Consider the following 16,492-nt stretch of genomic DNA (forward strand, 5'->3'; position numbering starts at 1 on the left):
GCATACTTTAAACACAGCTGAAGATCTGAGCCTGAGCTCTGCATGTCTCTCTAGAGACACCCTAGACATGATATATATCTTGTCCTGTCATATCAAACAGACATCCTCCAGGAACCAAGACACGATGCAGTGTGGAACACCAGAGTCATGTCTGCAAAGGTCCCAAATGTTGGTAAGTCACTGCCCTTCTGTCATATGTATTTTTTCATATTTAAAACTGTATGGGCACGTCTATACATGCCCGGGACTGTGCATTGGGTACTGCGCAGTCATTTAGTACTTGCTTTAGCTAAAGCACGTACCAAATGACTGTGCAGTACCCACTGATACTGCACGGCCCTGGTGGCACATAGTTATTTTTATTTTTTAGACGCTACGTTCCTGTAACTCGTCACTACGGTGACATAGCGTCTCAGGTAGATGTGCCCTATGTGAGTGAGAACTGGTATTTTTAAAAACATATTTTTGTTTTAATGAGTAACAGCAAACTGACATAAAATACGGAGCAAGTTCCTTCACAATAAAGTAGATTGAAAGTCCTGCATCCACTAAAATGTTCAGGGCATAATTCTGCCTAGCGTGAAACTTTACCTTTTAGTGAAGAGGTTCAGTGGGAACAATTAACACTCCTCTAAGAGGGTCTAGTGGATTTAGATGTGGTAGATATTTCCACAGTATACTTTGTCTAGGTAGAAACCAGAATCTAATTTGGGAAGATCTCTGAATAGTGTGGGAACTTGGATTCACATCCAAGCTAGCTCTTAAAAAGTTTTCTAAAATACCGGTTACCCAAGTTGAATTGGCACATTTAAGGATTCTTAAAATAGATTAGAAAGTTGATGAACTTTTGTTGTCTCTTCCAGACCACAGGGGAAACTATATAGCTTCCATTAAGGAACAATTTAGAAAACTAAAGGATTATAACTCTAAACCAGGAGAGTGGGTGTCTTTGGAAGACCGCTACACAAAGCTCTTTATAGTAAAAAAATACCATCAGACACAAGATAAAGAACACGAGCTGCTGTCCAGAGGCAAGAGACACACTGAGATCATGAAGAAGCCAAGAAATGATGAGGACTCCCACATTACTGTGGAACACCTTTTTGACACATTAGCAGATGGCACAAGTACCAAAAAAGTGATCTTGCAAGGAGTTGCAGGGATTGGCAAGACCTCCACAGTTTGCAAAATTATGTATGACTGGGCATGTGGAAAACTTTACCAAGGGAAATTTGATTATATTTTTCATTGGAGCTGTAGGGAGCTAAATCACAGAACAAAAACAGTGAGCCTTGCTGAATTAATTTTACAAAACTGGAAATATCCGAAACCAGAGATAAAGGAAATTTTATCCTGCCCAGATAAAGTCCTGTTCATTATTGATGGCTTTGATGAACTCAGGTCTCCCAAAGATAATGAAAATAAAAGTTTATCCTGTGATCTGGACACACCTCACTCAACAGCAGCAGCTGTGGTAGAAAGCCTCCTCAGCTGGAGAAGCCTTTCAGAAGTATGTCTGCTTGTCACAACAAGACCCTCAGCTTTAGAAATGCTGGAGACCCATCTGAAAGCTGACCGCTGGGCAGAGATTATGGGCTTCTTGGAAGAAGAGAGAGAGGAATACTTCAAAAAATTCTTCAGAGATGAAGAAAAAGCAGCCCTTGCTTACAGTTACATCCAAGACAATGATGTGGTGTTCACTATGTGTTTTGTTCCCCTTATTTGCTGGATTGTCTGTACAAGCTTGTGTCTCCATCTGAGTTCTATTGAAGACCTTGTTCAGAAGGTGAGCACCACCACCCAAGTATTTACCCATTTTGTGACTGTTCTATTGCAATCCCATGGTCGCCCACAGACAAATACACAACATCTTTTCCATAACCTTGGATTGCTGGCCTACAGTGGTATGAAAGACCAAGAAGTGCTGTTTGAGGAAAGCACGTTGAAGAAGTATAACTTGGAAATGTCCAAAGGTACATCAACTTTTCTTACACAACTGCTAAAAGGAGACATTATTGTGGAAACTGTCTATAGTTTTGTACATTTGACCATACAGGAGCTGTTTGCTGCCTTGTTCACCTTCTCAAACAAGGAGGCAGCTTTTGAGCTCTTGAAAGAAGCCTTCATAGAAAAGAAAAGCCATTTGAACTTAACCATTCGCTTTCTCTTTGGACTGAACAATGACAGTTCATTAAAGCCTCTGAAAAAGTACTACACAGTCACTGGTACAGGCATCCCAATGGGGGAGCTGCTGAAGTGGACGAAGAAGTCATTTCTTTTTTGCCAAGGACAGGATGGTCAGAGTCATTTCCTTCTGGAACTGTTGCACTGTTTGTTTGAGATACAGGATGAGGAGTTTGTCCGAAATGCCTTGGAAGATGTCAAGGAAATGGTCTTCCTGGGGAACAACCTAGGGCAGGATGACCAGCAAGTGATTCTTTACAGCCTGCAGCATGCTAAAGAGTTGCATAGACTCACATTGGTTCAATGTGAGCTGAAAGAGAAATACGTGATAAAACTGCTTCCTTTGTTGGGGAAATGCAAACAGATCTAGTAAGTACAAGCAAGGTGATTGACAAGAAGGTGACTCACCTTGGTGTAAAGTGAGGATTATTTCTGCTAGCAGAGTTAGCTGTGGTAAAAGAGATCAAAATTAGCCCACATAGTGTTGGAAAGGGAAAACCCAGAGCAAAATTTGCTCTGAAAAGTCATCATAACTTGGGATCACGTGTGAATTATAAAAGAAACCTCATGGCTTGGGGTGAATTTTTCTTGAGAAACAGTAAGCATGGAAATCTTCAGTGGCATGTTTAGAGTCAATTTAAAACCATTATCCAGTTATCCCTCTCCTCTTCCTCTGTCCTCGTTCCTATCCTTCATTCTGACCTAATCCAACCTTCTGCAGTTTCTCTGTAACTCTACCCTTCTCGGTCCTGAAGCCCCAACAGACACCACAATTCCCATACCTTAACTTTGCTAACTTTTGGGGGGTTTTGTTTTGTGGATTTTCCAAATGTGCTGTCCTTCCCCTCCCAACCTGTTCCCTCACCAGCCCCCTACTACTCCCCCACCTTTTCTGCTCCTATCATAGCAATTCCGTCTCCTTGAGGAAAATCCAATGATCAGTTAATAAACTACCTTCTGTAGCATGCCCCTTTCTGATATTTCCTGTGTTTGATATGTATTGTACACAAGATATAAATTCCATGGGAGTTTATTGCAATCAAACCTGTGATGATATCCATTTCTTTAACTTAAAACAGAGCTTAAAAGCTCCTTTAGGTTAGCTGAGGATCAACTCCTGTACCTTCCTCTATCGACAGTAATCCTTCAAATCTGATTTTCTTCCTGTAGTTTGTCTGCCTCTGGACTCTCCTTGTCCACTGTGAACATGGTGTGTGCTCATGTTTTACAAAGTCTTAGAATGACCAGGCTGCACTTGGTGTATGAAGAAGATGACAGGATGAACTGTACAGTGGAAGCAAGCCATGAGAGAGACCCATGCATGTAAACACAGTTATATTTTTTCTCACACAGTCCAAAGGATAAATGTAAACGGAGACTGTTAGCTCCAAACATTACAGTGTTTGCTAGACAAGATACATCACTTCAGGTGCTGACTATAGAATGCTTAGTTATTGAGGAAGCAGCAAGAGAGGTCTGTTTTGTGGCGGTTTTGATGGCCAATGGCAAGAGTATTGAAAGAGGCCAACAACTGTATACTGTCCAGTTCAGCAATTTACTTTACCTTATTAAGGCCATTGCTTAGTCATGTGGGATGAATTCTCACTACATTGCAAAAGGCCAGTGTTTCACTGGTTCTCCCAATAATTCCCTGTAAGCCCTATGTTAAAAGTTCACATAAAACTCAGTTGTAGCCTAGACACTCATCACAGGGGTGAATGTGACCTCAGTATTTTCCTGAGTTCTTATCAGAGGTGCTGAGTATGTGGAGGCCTGAGGGCCCTGGCCCCCCTTGGGAAGAGGGCTGTCACCAAAAATGCATAAAACTTTCCACATGTCCATCACCTTAGCCTCCCCCACCACCACCCCCCTGCAAAAATAAAAAGTTGGCACCTATGATTCTAATCCATCTGGGAGGATGGGCAGGTCCTTTCACATCACCTTTGGTTTCTCTTCACAGTGTGATGCACCAGTTCCTCACATGTCTCAAATCTTTGAATTGAATGAGTATTAGCACAAGCATTAAAACCAGCAAGCCATTACATTTCAAATTGCCCACATGGAGATTTATTGTTTTTGCCATTTCTCGTTTTATTTTCCTACTCTATCAAAAGCCACAAACCAAAATAATCTCATTATGTTTTCAGAATAACTTTTGATTACCTCCCTGAAGAAACTGTCACTGCAATTTGTGACCAGATTATTCCAGCTCATCCTGGCATAGTTAGACTTGATGTGAATGGGATTCAGGGAAGGCAGGGATTCCTCACTGCCCTGAAGTATAGTCTTCTGGAGTCAGAGTGCAAACTGGAAACACTGGGGTGAGTAGTCTTCTGTCATTTCAAATCTCAGACAGGATCACCAGTTGTTGTGTGACCAGCCACCATCTTCTTAAAAACCCCCCCAGCAGATTCTTCTTGAAGACAGACTTGGTCCACTTCCATCTATTTCCATTTCATGGTTCAGGGGCACAAGCCCATGGTCTCATGAGAACTAGGGGAGTCTTGCCACATGTTCTGATGCAACTTTACTTTCTCCTAAGCTTCAACATTGAGAACCCCAATCACGAGGCTTTCCGGGACATCTGTGAGCATCTTGCCACTCACCATAGCCCAGGAAAATTTGCCTTATTTAGAAGAGGTTCTGAGGATGATATACATTTTGGATATGAGGCAAAGGATGAGGAAAAGAGTGACGACAGGTATGCTTTAAGCAATTCTTCTTTGACCTATTGAAATAATATGTAGTACGAGGGAGAACATGGGGACATCGTGGGCTAAATCAACCCCTGAGAAAGCAAGTACAGTTCCGTTAAGTCAGTGATTCTCAACCAGGGTGCTGTAGTTGCAAATACCTTCACATGACTCAAAAGAAAAAAACCCAGAGATTTCAAATAGAAACCCCTAGTATCAAAAGCATTTTGACCTGTTGTGCTCTTTCTGAGATGGTTGCAACAGAAGAATTGCTGTTATTTTTCTGTAGTCAAAAAATGAGTAAAAGCTAAGACCTGGCATTTTTACAAGAGGTACCTTGAGTCCAATGAAGGCTGCCTCAAGTCTAAAAAATTGAGAACCACTGCATTACACCAATGGAACTGGCTCTATTAACTGGGACTGAACAGAAATACTGTCTTCCCAATTTTTTTGAAATTCAGTATATGTTTCCCTGGTCTGTCCTGAGATGTACCTGAAAATGTTCATTCTTTCAGCAGCCTCCCCCACCCCCTCCAAGACAGGGGTGTAATTCTGTTTTCTTTTGTGCACCTAAATGGCAGCTTTCTAACCACACAAGCAGCATTTTTGGGACGTATGTGCAAGTAGCAATTCTACTTCTCCTGAAGTGTGGACAGGTAATTGTGCTCTTGTAGACTGAATATAAACAGCAAGCAATGCACTGGCCAGGCAGGTATGCAGCTGTGTGCACATGTGAATTCTGCAGGGGTTTAGGTTGTAGCCGTGTTGATCTAAGGATATAGGCAGACAAGGTTCCATGGGTGAATTTGATATCTTTTATTAGACCAACCCAAATGGTTGGAGAATAGTTATTAAGCAAGCTTTCGGGTTCAAAAACCCTTCGTCAGGCTCAGGAAGCTGCAGCAGTTGGTGTGTGCTCTTCCTGGATGGAATGAATTCTGGACCATGTGAATTACGGACATGCAACTGCATTTAAAAATATAGCTGGCCAGAAACCCATGATCAGTGTATATTGGATGGATGAGGACAGTGGTGCTCCTACATTTTAGCCCCCAAAATAGTGATTAGGGCATCCTGTCCCCTCTCCAGCACTCCTTTTGAAGCCAAGCTCCTGCCCCTTGTTTTTAATACTCATTGGATAAAATGGATGGAGGGCAGTGCAGACATTTTTGATCCACTGGTGGCAAAAGTCCCGGCTAGAGCTTAGAAGTTTCTCCCAGGAGCAGAGGGAGCTCCAGGACTGTTTCTTCCCTGCTCTAGGTGATCTGCATAGGGAGCCAGGCTCTAGTTCAGCCAGAGACAGCAGCAGAAGTGACAGTAGACAGGTCCCCTCATCTCTTAATCTCCCTGGGTGTTCCCCACCAGTCTGGGAGCAGGTACAGGGAAGGGGAAACCATTTACCATTACCGGTGTCCCTGACTGAGCCCAGCTTCCTGTGCTGGTTGGGGTGAGGCAGAAGCAACTCTGGAGCACCTCCTGCCACTGGACCAGATAAGGATAGCAGCAGCAGTGGTGAGCAGAGATGGGGGCCTATAAGAGGGGAGGGAAGACTTGCTGAGCATGGAGGGGAAGGGAAAGGATGCCAAGAGCAGGGGCAGGTGTGGATTTTTACCTGGTTAGGGGACTTGAAAGAAGCTTCTAGCTCCTGCTTCCATGATCTACTGGCCCTGGTTGCAGGGAGGCTGGGAAGACTGAGTGTAGCCACCCGTAAAGCATTGGTTGCTGCTTCTGCACTGCTCTTTACAAATCTGGATCTACCTGTGGCAGAGCAAATGCAAGTTGAACCTGATCTTGCAGGTGAGGGTTCTAACCACCATGTCCCTAATGAAACAGCCTTGTTTTGACCAGAAATTCCATTATAGATCTTATACACACTTCCCAGTGAAACTTTCTATGAATCTGCCACGTTCTTATGAACCCAAAGTTTCAGGTTTGATGAACCAGTATTTCCCAGCAAAAAAACACCATTTCAGTGAAAAATAAAACTAAATCTGCAGATCTCTATCTACACCTCCACTAATATTTTCAGGGAGCCTGTAGAGACTAATGGATCAACTCCTGGGCAGGGACCTGGGACACCTGGGTTCTATATCCAGTTTTGTTGCAGCCCTGCTGACAAGTCGTTTAACCTTTCTATGCCTTAAATTCCAGAATCTATAGAACAAGACTGATAGCAGCTTCCTTAAAAAAGTACTTTGAGAACTAAAGATGAGAAGTCACATGAAGAGCCAGGCACCATTATTGACTATGTACACCCTTTTATATCATAAAGAGACAATGGTACCCTAATTTTTCATTACAAGGCTGCTTTTGGTCTAGCTGTCAAATCTACAAACATAAATTAAGACCTTCAAAACTTGTACATGTGGTCTGGCTCCAAAGTACAGTTTGTTCTGCTGAATGTGAAGTAAAGTGAAAGAGGAATTTGGTAGTTAGGAGGCATTAAAAACTGGGACATTCACAAGAGTTCAGGAACTTTTCTAATGTTTTCCCTCCCAAGTATCCTTTAAACTAAAGAAAGTGGGGAGTACGGGGTACCTGGTTTATGCTGCTACACAACAACAGGAAAATCAGTTTTGAAACATTTTTCAATGTTTTTCTGTTTTGTTACCAACAGTTTGAAAAATTTCGTCTAGCCCTGTTTGTTTCCTGGTTTCCATCCAGTCCAAATCTGGCAAAACAGAATCCAAGTGTGGTTGCTTAGGCCCTAATTATAAAGTTAGTTACATTTGCAATAGTAATATCAGAATGGTATATTGGATTTGATAGGCTTAAAACAAAAATCATAGTGGCTTGAGGAAACCCAAAGTCAGATTTAGTAATTGTTACAGCACAAAAGTCAGACCACGGAGTTGATGAGTGTAGTGTGGTTCTTCAGAGGCTTTAATGGATCTCAGGGGTTAAGCACAGGCAGTCAAAAAGCCCAAGGCTGAATTGATTCAGTCTTTGCAAGATAGTCTAAGCTGCAGAGATTGAACCAATAAGTAAATGAACAGACATTCACTTTTGATTCAGGAAATGCAGCCACATGCCTGCAGTGGCTCAGGCCAGAAGCTGGGGGGGACTAGAGCACGCCTGCCAGCTACTGCCAGAGAGAAGGGAAGAGAGAAGTCCTCCGTGGCTTTCCGCCCCACTTCCTGCTCAAGCAGAGGGGGATGGCCAGGCACCAGCCCAGAGCTAGCTGGAGGGTCTGCCTGGAGTGGGGTGGTGCATCTGCCCAGCTGAAGGGGATAGAGGGGGGGAAAGGTAGTGGCACTGAATTCATAAAAGCTTGAACAAGAATAGTTCTTTCTCTAAAGTGAGCATTAAACTTAGCTCAGATATGTGTTTGCTTCCTCTTCCTGCTGCCCCTGAGGTCTCTGAGATTTGCAGTCCAGAATAACAGCAGCAAGACTCTGCAGGGTTGCTCATCACTTCTTCCTGCTTCCTGGTGCCTCTGGGATTTATAATGAGCCAGTAAGCCAACCAGTGAGGCCAGTGAGCCGGCCCTTACTGCTCCAGCTTGGGAGCAGAGGGGCTGGGCCAGCCCTGCTCTCTGGAGCAGACAGCCCAGCCCAGCCCAGGGCTGCAAAGCATGCTGAGATGCTCGAGGACTCTGATTTAACTTGAATCAAGAAGGGGTCTAAGACAGAAGTTTCATAAGCCGGTTTGACCTAATTCAGTTAAGTCTAATACATTCAACCAGGTTTATCTTAAACCAGTTTCAGCCATTTTGAAACTGGTTTACGTGCACTGAACTTCTGCTCTGTTTCAGGTTTAAACCAGTTTCTAATCGCTTAAATCGGTTTATGTGTAGCTTCTGTCCCTAGCCAGGAAGCTCACCAGAGTGCTGATGAAAATTCTGGAAAATGATCATGTGCAAGAGATGGGAGGGAATGTAGAGTAACTTAAACATGATTTTGCAATGGGACAAGGTAGTGGAAAGAAGACAGTGCAATTTGGGTGTTGTCTATTTAGAGGCAATATTTTCTGTGATGTTTCAGACACTGTCTTTATTTTGATTTGCTAACCACATCAACATAGGGCTATTTCTTTTAAATAACAGAACTTCTTTGGAGCCTTTCATCTAATCATCTTGGAGTGGTTTGATTCATATGTAAATTACTGTAAAAGATATATGTAGAAGCACTACTTTTAGCACTTTCTTCTCATAGTAGTAATTTTTTAAAATTTCATTTTATCCAGACTTCAAAAGAAAAAGAAGAGCAAAGGAAGAAAGGGAAGGAGTGGGACACATCCCCAGTGTTTTCCGTTGACATGGTTTTTAAAGAAAAAGAAAAAGAAAAATAGAGAAGATGGCATGTAAATATTCTTTTTCCTTGTTCATGTTTATTTCTAGAACTATTTTCATTAGTCCAGTGTAATAAGATAAAAGGCACTGAGTTTATTTATACATAAAGAGGCAAAGAGAATAAAGCAGTGAAGTGTATTGTAAAGAATAAATTACATTAATTGGAGAAGGGCTTGAATCAAAACTCTGGATCCACAACTGTGAAAATTTCAGGGAATTTCAGTCCCAGTTCCTAGTTCAATACCTCCATCTCTGTATTAAATCCAGGATTTGAACTGTGAAAAAAGTCTGGATCCAAATTTTGTAATTCAGGCCCATCTCTGAAATAATGAGAGAAAAGAAAGGGGAAATGTGTATGTCGTTATTTCGCTAGGCCAAATTATCAATAGCTTGTGCTAGAGTTCACAGTGCGGTAGGTACATTCAAGACATAGAAGAGAGGATGATCCCAGTTCTGAGGGGCTGGCGGACTAGGGGCATCCAAACAAACAGGTATGGGAGTAGTCTGTTTATATTTACAGGATTCACTAAGAGCAATATGGCCTGTGTGCACACTAAGAGGGACTTAAAAGGTGAAGAAGATGAGGGCCTTGCTAATGAGTTTAGGAAGACTGAGCTGAATAGGGAGGTGAATGTGTGAGACTGAGTGGACAAAGGGAGGCATTTCAGCCTAGGAGAAACAAATGTGCGTGAAGTCTTAGAAGAGAATTGTGACTCGTCTTGGGACTTCCACACACACTCTGTTTCTGCCTCTGCATGATCTTGGCTTAGTCGCTCACACCCACATTTTACAAAAACCTGTGTTAATATTGGTTGCTCAGTTTGAGATATTGGAACACCTACAATTTCAGTTGACATGAATGGAGGTGGTGGGTACCCAGCTGCTCTGAAAACTAGGTGTGGAACCCCGTTCCAGTTTGACACGCAGAATGAATGCCCTCTTGTGAAAATGTTGGTTCTAAATCCTTTGTGCTTCTGTTGTTTCCCTGGCTAGTACACATTTGTGTAACACTCTTTAAAAACCTCAGGTGTAAAGCACCAGTCTCTCTCTTTGTGGTCATTGTTTTGCAATTAAAATCTGCTTTTCCTTATAGAGCAATCCTCTCCTGTCTCCCTAAAGAGTACATTGTGGACACCGTGCTGTGGGTCACCTCTAAATTCACACCAGTGACCCTAGTCATGGATGACAATTCCATTGATGACGAGCTGATGGAAACAATATGTGAGAAACTGAACAATGCTGAGTATAAACTTCAGTCATTGAGGTAAAGGGGATCTATTGAGGCTTCTTCAAAATATTAAATATAGTAACACAGGAATGGCCTGAGCAGTCCTCCATTTAGTTCAGTGTCCTGCCTCTAGCAGTGGCTAGCATCAAGATCAGAAGGCAATGCAAATATCCATTGACTGAGTAGCCCCCAGTCTCAATTTCATTAGGATCAAATGCAGCAGATGCTCACTAGTAGGACTTAATGAATTTTTCGTAATGAGAAATCCAGTGGCTTTGCTTGTGGGGAAGTGAGGGGGTTAGAAAAGATATGTCCTTGTGAGTACCACATATTTGATAGATCAGCCAACCCTTTCCATTGTGAAGGTCAGTTGGACAGATCCATAAAAGGACTTAGACATTTTTGTACCTTATTTGCAGGTTCCTAACTTAGAGGTGCCTGCCCCTTCCCCCTGCCCCCACCCCAAGTGAAATCCAAAGCATTAATAATCCATATACAGCTCCTGGCAAGAGAAGGACTTGAGAAGAAGGTCTTAAGGCAAGAAGGACTTAAGTCATGTGAGAAGGATGAGTCAAAAAAACCTCCCCACTGAGCAAGGAGCTGCCTAAAGCTAGCCAGCAACAGCATAACTAGGGGTAGGTGAGCACAGCCCCAGCCCCAGGTGAAAACTCAGAGAGGATGCTGGAATGGCAGTCCCCAAGGAAGCCTATGCTTTGGCAGCAGCTGCTTAGTACTAGCTGGGACACCATGCTGCTTTAGCATCTGGGGCTTTGTATCCTTGGGACAGGTAAGACTGACATCCTTCTCCCCATCTGAGACCCATCTCACCACCTCTGCCCCTCTGGCAGAGTTTTGCCCAGGGTGCAAACCATGTTAGCCATGCCTCTGCTAGGCAGTAGAAAACACCAAGCAAAAAGCAATGTTGAACTCCCAGCCTTCTCAAGAGCTTAGGGATCTGAGTCAGGGATGCAGAAGAAGCACCTGCAACCACTCAGGGTCCAGATCCCAGAGCCCCCTCTTGAGGGTAACACCTACAATCCTCTTAGAACAAACTAAGCAGCAACAGTAATGGTGCTTCCTCACATTTTATGTATAGTGTCTTAGTGGTTGCAGCACCCTCCAAGGAGGTGGGAGCTATGGGTTTGAGTCCCTCAGGCTGAGGAGATCTATAATCTATGCCTCCCCAACCCTGGGTGAGTGCACTAACCATGGGGCTATTGTATAAAAAGTCACAGGTGCACCCAACTTCCTCCTCCCTTAAAGTGGCTGAGGCTTCTATGGTTTGTGCAGAAAATATTGTGCATGATGCATGCTGTGGGTAGCCTACTCCATCAGGCCCCTCAAGAGGTTTAGATGCTGTACTACTTAGTTTCTGCATCCAGCTGGGGCTTCAGCTGAAGCCATTCAGGCTGGGGTAGATCTGGACATGTTCACAAGGGAGAACTGTAGGTGTTCAGGAAACTTTCATGTCAGAAATGAAGTCACCTTGGCAGCAGCTAAGGAGGGGCTGTTTAATGGTGAACTTTGACTTGGGCATCTAAAGTCCTCCTAAGTCCTGTTGTAGGTGTCAAAGACCTTTTTTAGGTGTGTCTCTCTGCCTCTAGCTGACTTTCAATCCACTTGTTTAACTTTTTTTCCCTGGTATCTTTCTTTTTAAAGCCTTAACTCTAACATCCTAGCCCAGGAAAGCATGGCTAGCATCTGCTCTCTCTTCCACTGCAACACAGCAGTCTCCCTGAGTCTGCGGTACAATCCTTTGGGAGATGAAGGAGTCAAAATACTGGCTGCATGCCTGAAGAGCAAAGGGTGCACCCTAAAAAACCTGAGGTACAGTAGGAGAGATGTGCTGGAATGTAATTGTTGACATGACAAATGAAGCATTGTACTTCACACTGGCTGGATTATCTGCTGGCTGTACAGTATAATGGCCAGCATTATACTTTACAGGCAAGAGTACAGCAAGTGCTCAGGCACATGCTTACCTTTAAAACTATAAAGAGATCCATTGACCATGCTTAGTAATACACTTAAGCATGCACCTTGGTACATGGTGAGGGCCATAGCTTAAGAAATTGAGGGTTGGATTCACCAGTCTGATAAGGCCAGTGAAGTGTCTGGATATGTCCAGTGGAGAATTCACTGTGTACCAAGGAACTCTGATGTGGAGGCCACTCCTCTCACACCAACATGTGAAGCATAGGGGTCAGGCACAGGTAGGTTGGGGAGATAAGTGGGCGCAAATGGCAGAGTTGAGCTTGGCTAACCCAGTCTTTTGAGTCCTAAATAGAACAACTGCATCAGTTCAGCTTTTCTTTCATGATTATTTCAGTTTGTCATCCACGGACCTCACAGAAGACTGTGTCCCTGCCATCGCCTCTCTGTTCTCCAAGAAGAATACCCTGATACAACTTGACCTGAGCTTTAATAACCTTAGCAACAGTGGAGTGAAAACCTTGTGCTCTGCCCTGAAAAATAAGGAAAGTCATCTTGAGGAACTAAAGTATGTCCAGGCTCCATTATATTTTTTTTCTTTTCATAACGCCATAAGTAAAGCAGCATGGGTTCTATGCAAAGCTACAGTATGCTCTGTTGTTCTTTGTTTTCATAATCCCCTAAATGAAGAAAATGCTAGGAGTGCACCAAGAGAGATGTTTTGGGCCGATACTGATGGACAATTTTTAAGGAGCCATATCAGCTAATACCGATCTAAGTGCCAATATGCAGCCAGGCAGTGTGGAGACCAGCGTCGGACTGGTAAATCTGGTGTGGGGGAAGAGGGAAGGGGAGGGAAGAGGCATGGAGTGGCAGTTCGAGGCCCCCGCAATGAGCGAGGGAGTGAGGCAGGGTCAGGCACTATTCAGCCAGGGCAGGCATGGGACAGAGCCTCATGAGGCTTGTCCAGGGTCGCGAGGGGTGGGGGGTAGGGGGAACAGCTCCCACTGCTGTGCGCACCTTGGGAGGGCATGAAGGGGAGCCCTCGTATCTGCACAGGGTGGGTCAGGATGCCACTGTGGGCTTGGGCCTGAGCTATGCCAGGCTCTTCCTGGTGCAGGCCGGGCTGGGCTGCCCTGTGATCAGGGTGTCCAGCAGCGGTGCTGGGAGCAGGCCTGTGGGGGGAGCTAAAGCCACCCCAAAATTCACCATAGCCCTCCCATAGTCCCCTCCCAGCGCTGCTGCTGCGTGTCATGAGTGCAGCACAGCCCGGCCCAGCCTCCCACCAGGAAGAGCCCAGCGCAGCCCCCGGGCCTAGCCCACCCTCCCCACCCCATGTGCAGATCCGGGGGCACATGCACCCCATACTCTCCCAGTGTGCGTGCAGCGACGGGAGCCCCCCCCCCAGATGAGCTTTCTGTCCTGGGCCCACCCCACCCCACCCCATCCCAGCTGAACAGTGCCTGCCACAACCCCACTCCCTCCTTTACCCCAGGAGCCTCGATCTGCCCCCACAACACACACCCCCCTTCCCCCACTGTCCCAGCTGCCTACGGAGGGTTCGGGATTGAGAGTGTGGTTGTGGGTAGAAAGGTAAGAAAGGTTTATTGACTTAACAAAAACACGACCGCACGTAATATAATAAGACAGGCAATGACAGACAATAATAATTTGCGTCAGCAACTTATCAGCAGTCCCCTCTGATGCCTGATGTATGACAAGTTTCTCTTCTGCAAAGCTCAGTGAAATCAGGCATCCCCAATCAGCACTGTCCAAGGGGTACCAGGAAGGACCCTGGTATTCAGTCCTTGGGCTCCTCGAGATCCACTGGCCCACTGATCCAGGTCAGCAGCTAATTAGTCCCTTTCACAAAGCTGCATCTTCCTTCTAAATGATTTCCGGATATGCCAGCCAATTTATAACTTCTGAGCTATGCTGATAGCTTACAGCCATCCAGATTCTCCCATTATAATTATCCTTAGGACTGACCAGTAACAGTACAAGCCTTGCATTCTTTTGATAAGGTTAATTTTAACTACGTCACAGGGCTTACTACTGCAAGGCTTTGTTAAATTTACTAGGCCTCATTACATACAAGGCCTCACTACATCTTTGACTTTAATTATGCTCTTAACAACATAGAGCTTAATATCTGAACAAATACAGAAAAACACTTGGTCTAATCTTCATAGAGCCTTCAGCAAGCACTTTTATCACACACATAATTTTCAGCTGTCACACCCCATCCCTTCCCCCACACCAGGCTTATCAGCCAGATGTTGGTCTCCGAGCTGCCGGGCTGTACTCCTGGCCTCATGCATGCTGCAGCTGCACTCATTCTTGGGGCATTTATTGGCTACATTATTGACGGCATCAGGCAAAAAAGCCAATTTCTGATACTTTCAATTTTCCCTATGTCAGTGTCAACCCAATATGGGACCAATGTATCGGTACACCTCTAGAAAATGCCTAAGGACAAGAAATCATTAGACAGGCAAGGCATGAGATTGCAAAGCATTTGGAGGAGAGAGAATCCATCTGTATAACAAGACTGAGATTATAGGTGGCATGTAGGAGATGTGAGGATATGTGCAAGAAGAGAGGGCCTCCTCTGGGTGGTCTCCAACAGTAATCCCATTTTCAAATGTTCTGTTTCAGAAACTTTTCTGTTTTCCTCTAGCCTTGAATACAATGGTATCACTGATGACTGTGAGCGGGAGTTCATCCAACTAATTAAAAACATCCCGTCCCTGAAATACCTATGTTTGGATAATAATGAGTTCACGTCCACTTCTGCAAGCCGCATCTTTGGTGCATGGGACAAATACCATGACAATGAGGAAGAGGTGCAGGATGAAGAGTGACTGAGGAGCAGATAGTACACTCAATTCTCTCCTCTGCTGGGAAGAGTGGTGCAGAGCTAAGTAATTTTGTTATGTGAACATGCTGCTAGTGAATGAAACTCCTGGGATCTTTACAGTAAACTCCTTTTATACAGAGCTAAGTACAACATGATAAGCAACAGTGTACCCATCCCCTCTGCTGCTCAGCTAAGGGGTCTCTTCCCTGACCTGGAAAGAGCATCTCTAGGGAAGAGATGATAACTCAGAACTGTAAAAGTCATTTTAAGGGTATTTAGATGCCTAAATTGCATAGATTTCAATGGAAATGAGATGCTTAAGACCCTTTACAAATCTTGCCCTTTGTTTGCATCATCTAGTCTCTGACTCTTGTAATGAGACTGACATGAGGTGTTAAATGCAGGTGATGGCAGAGAGAATGAAAGCAGCAAGAAGCAACCCAGCTATGCAAGCCCAGAAACAGACACCCAAATTCTCAAAAATCACCTTTGTCAAGAATAAAGTCTCCAGATCCAGATCTTTCAGAGAGGCAATATGTGCAAAATACGGTCAAGTCAGAGCTGGAACAGACTTGTTGTTCATCATAGTAGAAGAAACTAAGGAAAATAACTCCTACTTCTAAAGAAATAATTACTTATCTTTTCCTAATCTGAACTATGCACACCACCATGAATAGGGCCAAAATTCAAGGATAACATATGAATGCTGCCTGGTGTCACCCTCTGTGTATGGTCTAAAATTGAACTGTGTCTGATAGGGGTGGTCTTTGTGTCATTTGCTTATATAATACTTAGCATCATCCTTCATAGCTGGACTGCTTCAATAAAAAAATGTATGAAGCCATGCAAGAATCTGTTCTTTAAGCTGTAACACATCATATGCATGTGTGATCCTTGTGATCTAGTATTTCTAACAGAGGGGATCAAAGAATGGGAAATCTGGCATTTGGAGACAGAAAGATAGTTAGATATCATGTCCTCCTCTGACCTAACAAAATATTCTCAACATAAATTATGTTAAGTTTAGTATCTAGAGAGTTAGTTTGCTTGGTTTTTGAGGGTGTGGGGGTTTCTAGGAAGGATGCTGTTGACTTGTTGCAGTTTCATTCACTTAGAAAGCCATGAAGTTTTTCCAGAGTAGTTTATCCTTGAATGTAATGGTATGAGTTGATAACAGCTCCTATGGCTGATACCTTGAGCATATGGGAACAAAGCTAAGAGGCCAGAACCCAGGAACAAGCAGCCAGGCCCTTTAAGAGAAACATGGTGCCACTAATCCCAGCCCACCACCCTACAACTGACTG

General features: G+C 44.1%; 1 protein-coding gene across 4 annotated transcripts in view; it reads left to right on the forward strand.

The window, feature by feature from the left end:
• LOC102372690 (NACHT, LRR and PYD domains-containing protein 3-like) overlaps positions 1-16,032 on the forward strand; it is a 31,594-nt gene extending 15,562 nt beyond the window's left edge. For 2 of the 4 annotated variants that reach the window (XM_025215998.1, XM_025216002.1), the window contains exons 3-12: positions 101-172; positions 864-2,553; positions 3,355-3,507; positions 4,332-4,505; positions 4,727-4,885; positions 9,063-9,179; positions 10,262-10,432; positions 12,056-12,223; positions 12,726-13,150; positions 15,009-15,115. In XM_025215998.1, the coding sequence (XP_025071783.1) occupies positions 101-172; positions 864-2,553; positions 3,355-3,507; positions 4,332-4,505; positions 4,727-4,885; positions 9,063-9,179; positions 10,262-10,432; positions 12,056-12,223; positions 12,726-13,095 (3,074 nt within the window). In that variant the 3' untranslated portion in view covers positions 13,096-13,150; positions 15,009-15,115. Of the gene's footprint in view, positions 1-100; positions 173-863; positions 2,554-3,354; positions 3,508-4,331; positions 4,506-4,726; positions 4,886-9,062; positions 9,180-10,261; positions 10,433-12,055; positions 12,224-12,725; positions 13,151-15,008 lie in introns of those variants that run through there. The other 2 variants (XM_025216007.1, XM_025216010.1) reach the window with 2 other exon arrangements.
• Positions 16,033-16,492: the final 460 nt, after the last annotated feature.

This window comes from Alligator sinensis, unplaced genomic scaffold, assembly GCF_000455745.1.
Source record: "Alligator sinensis unplaced genomic scaffold, ASM45574v1 scaffold138_1, whole genome shotgun sequence".
In the NCBI taxonomy this organism is placed as follows: Eukaryota; Metazoa; Chordata; order Crocodylia; family Alligatoridae; genus Alligator; species Alligator sinensis.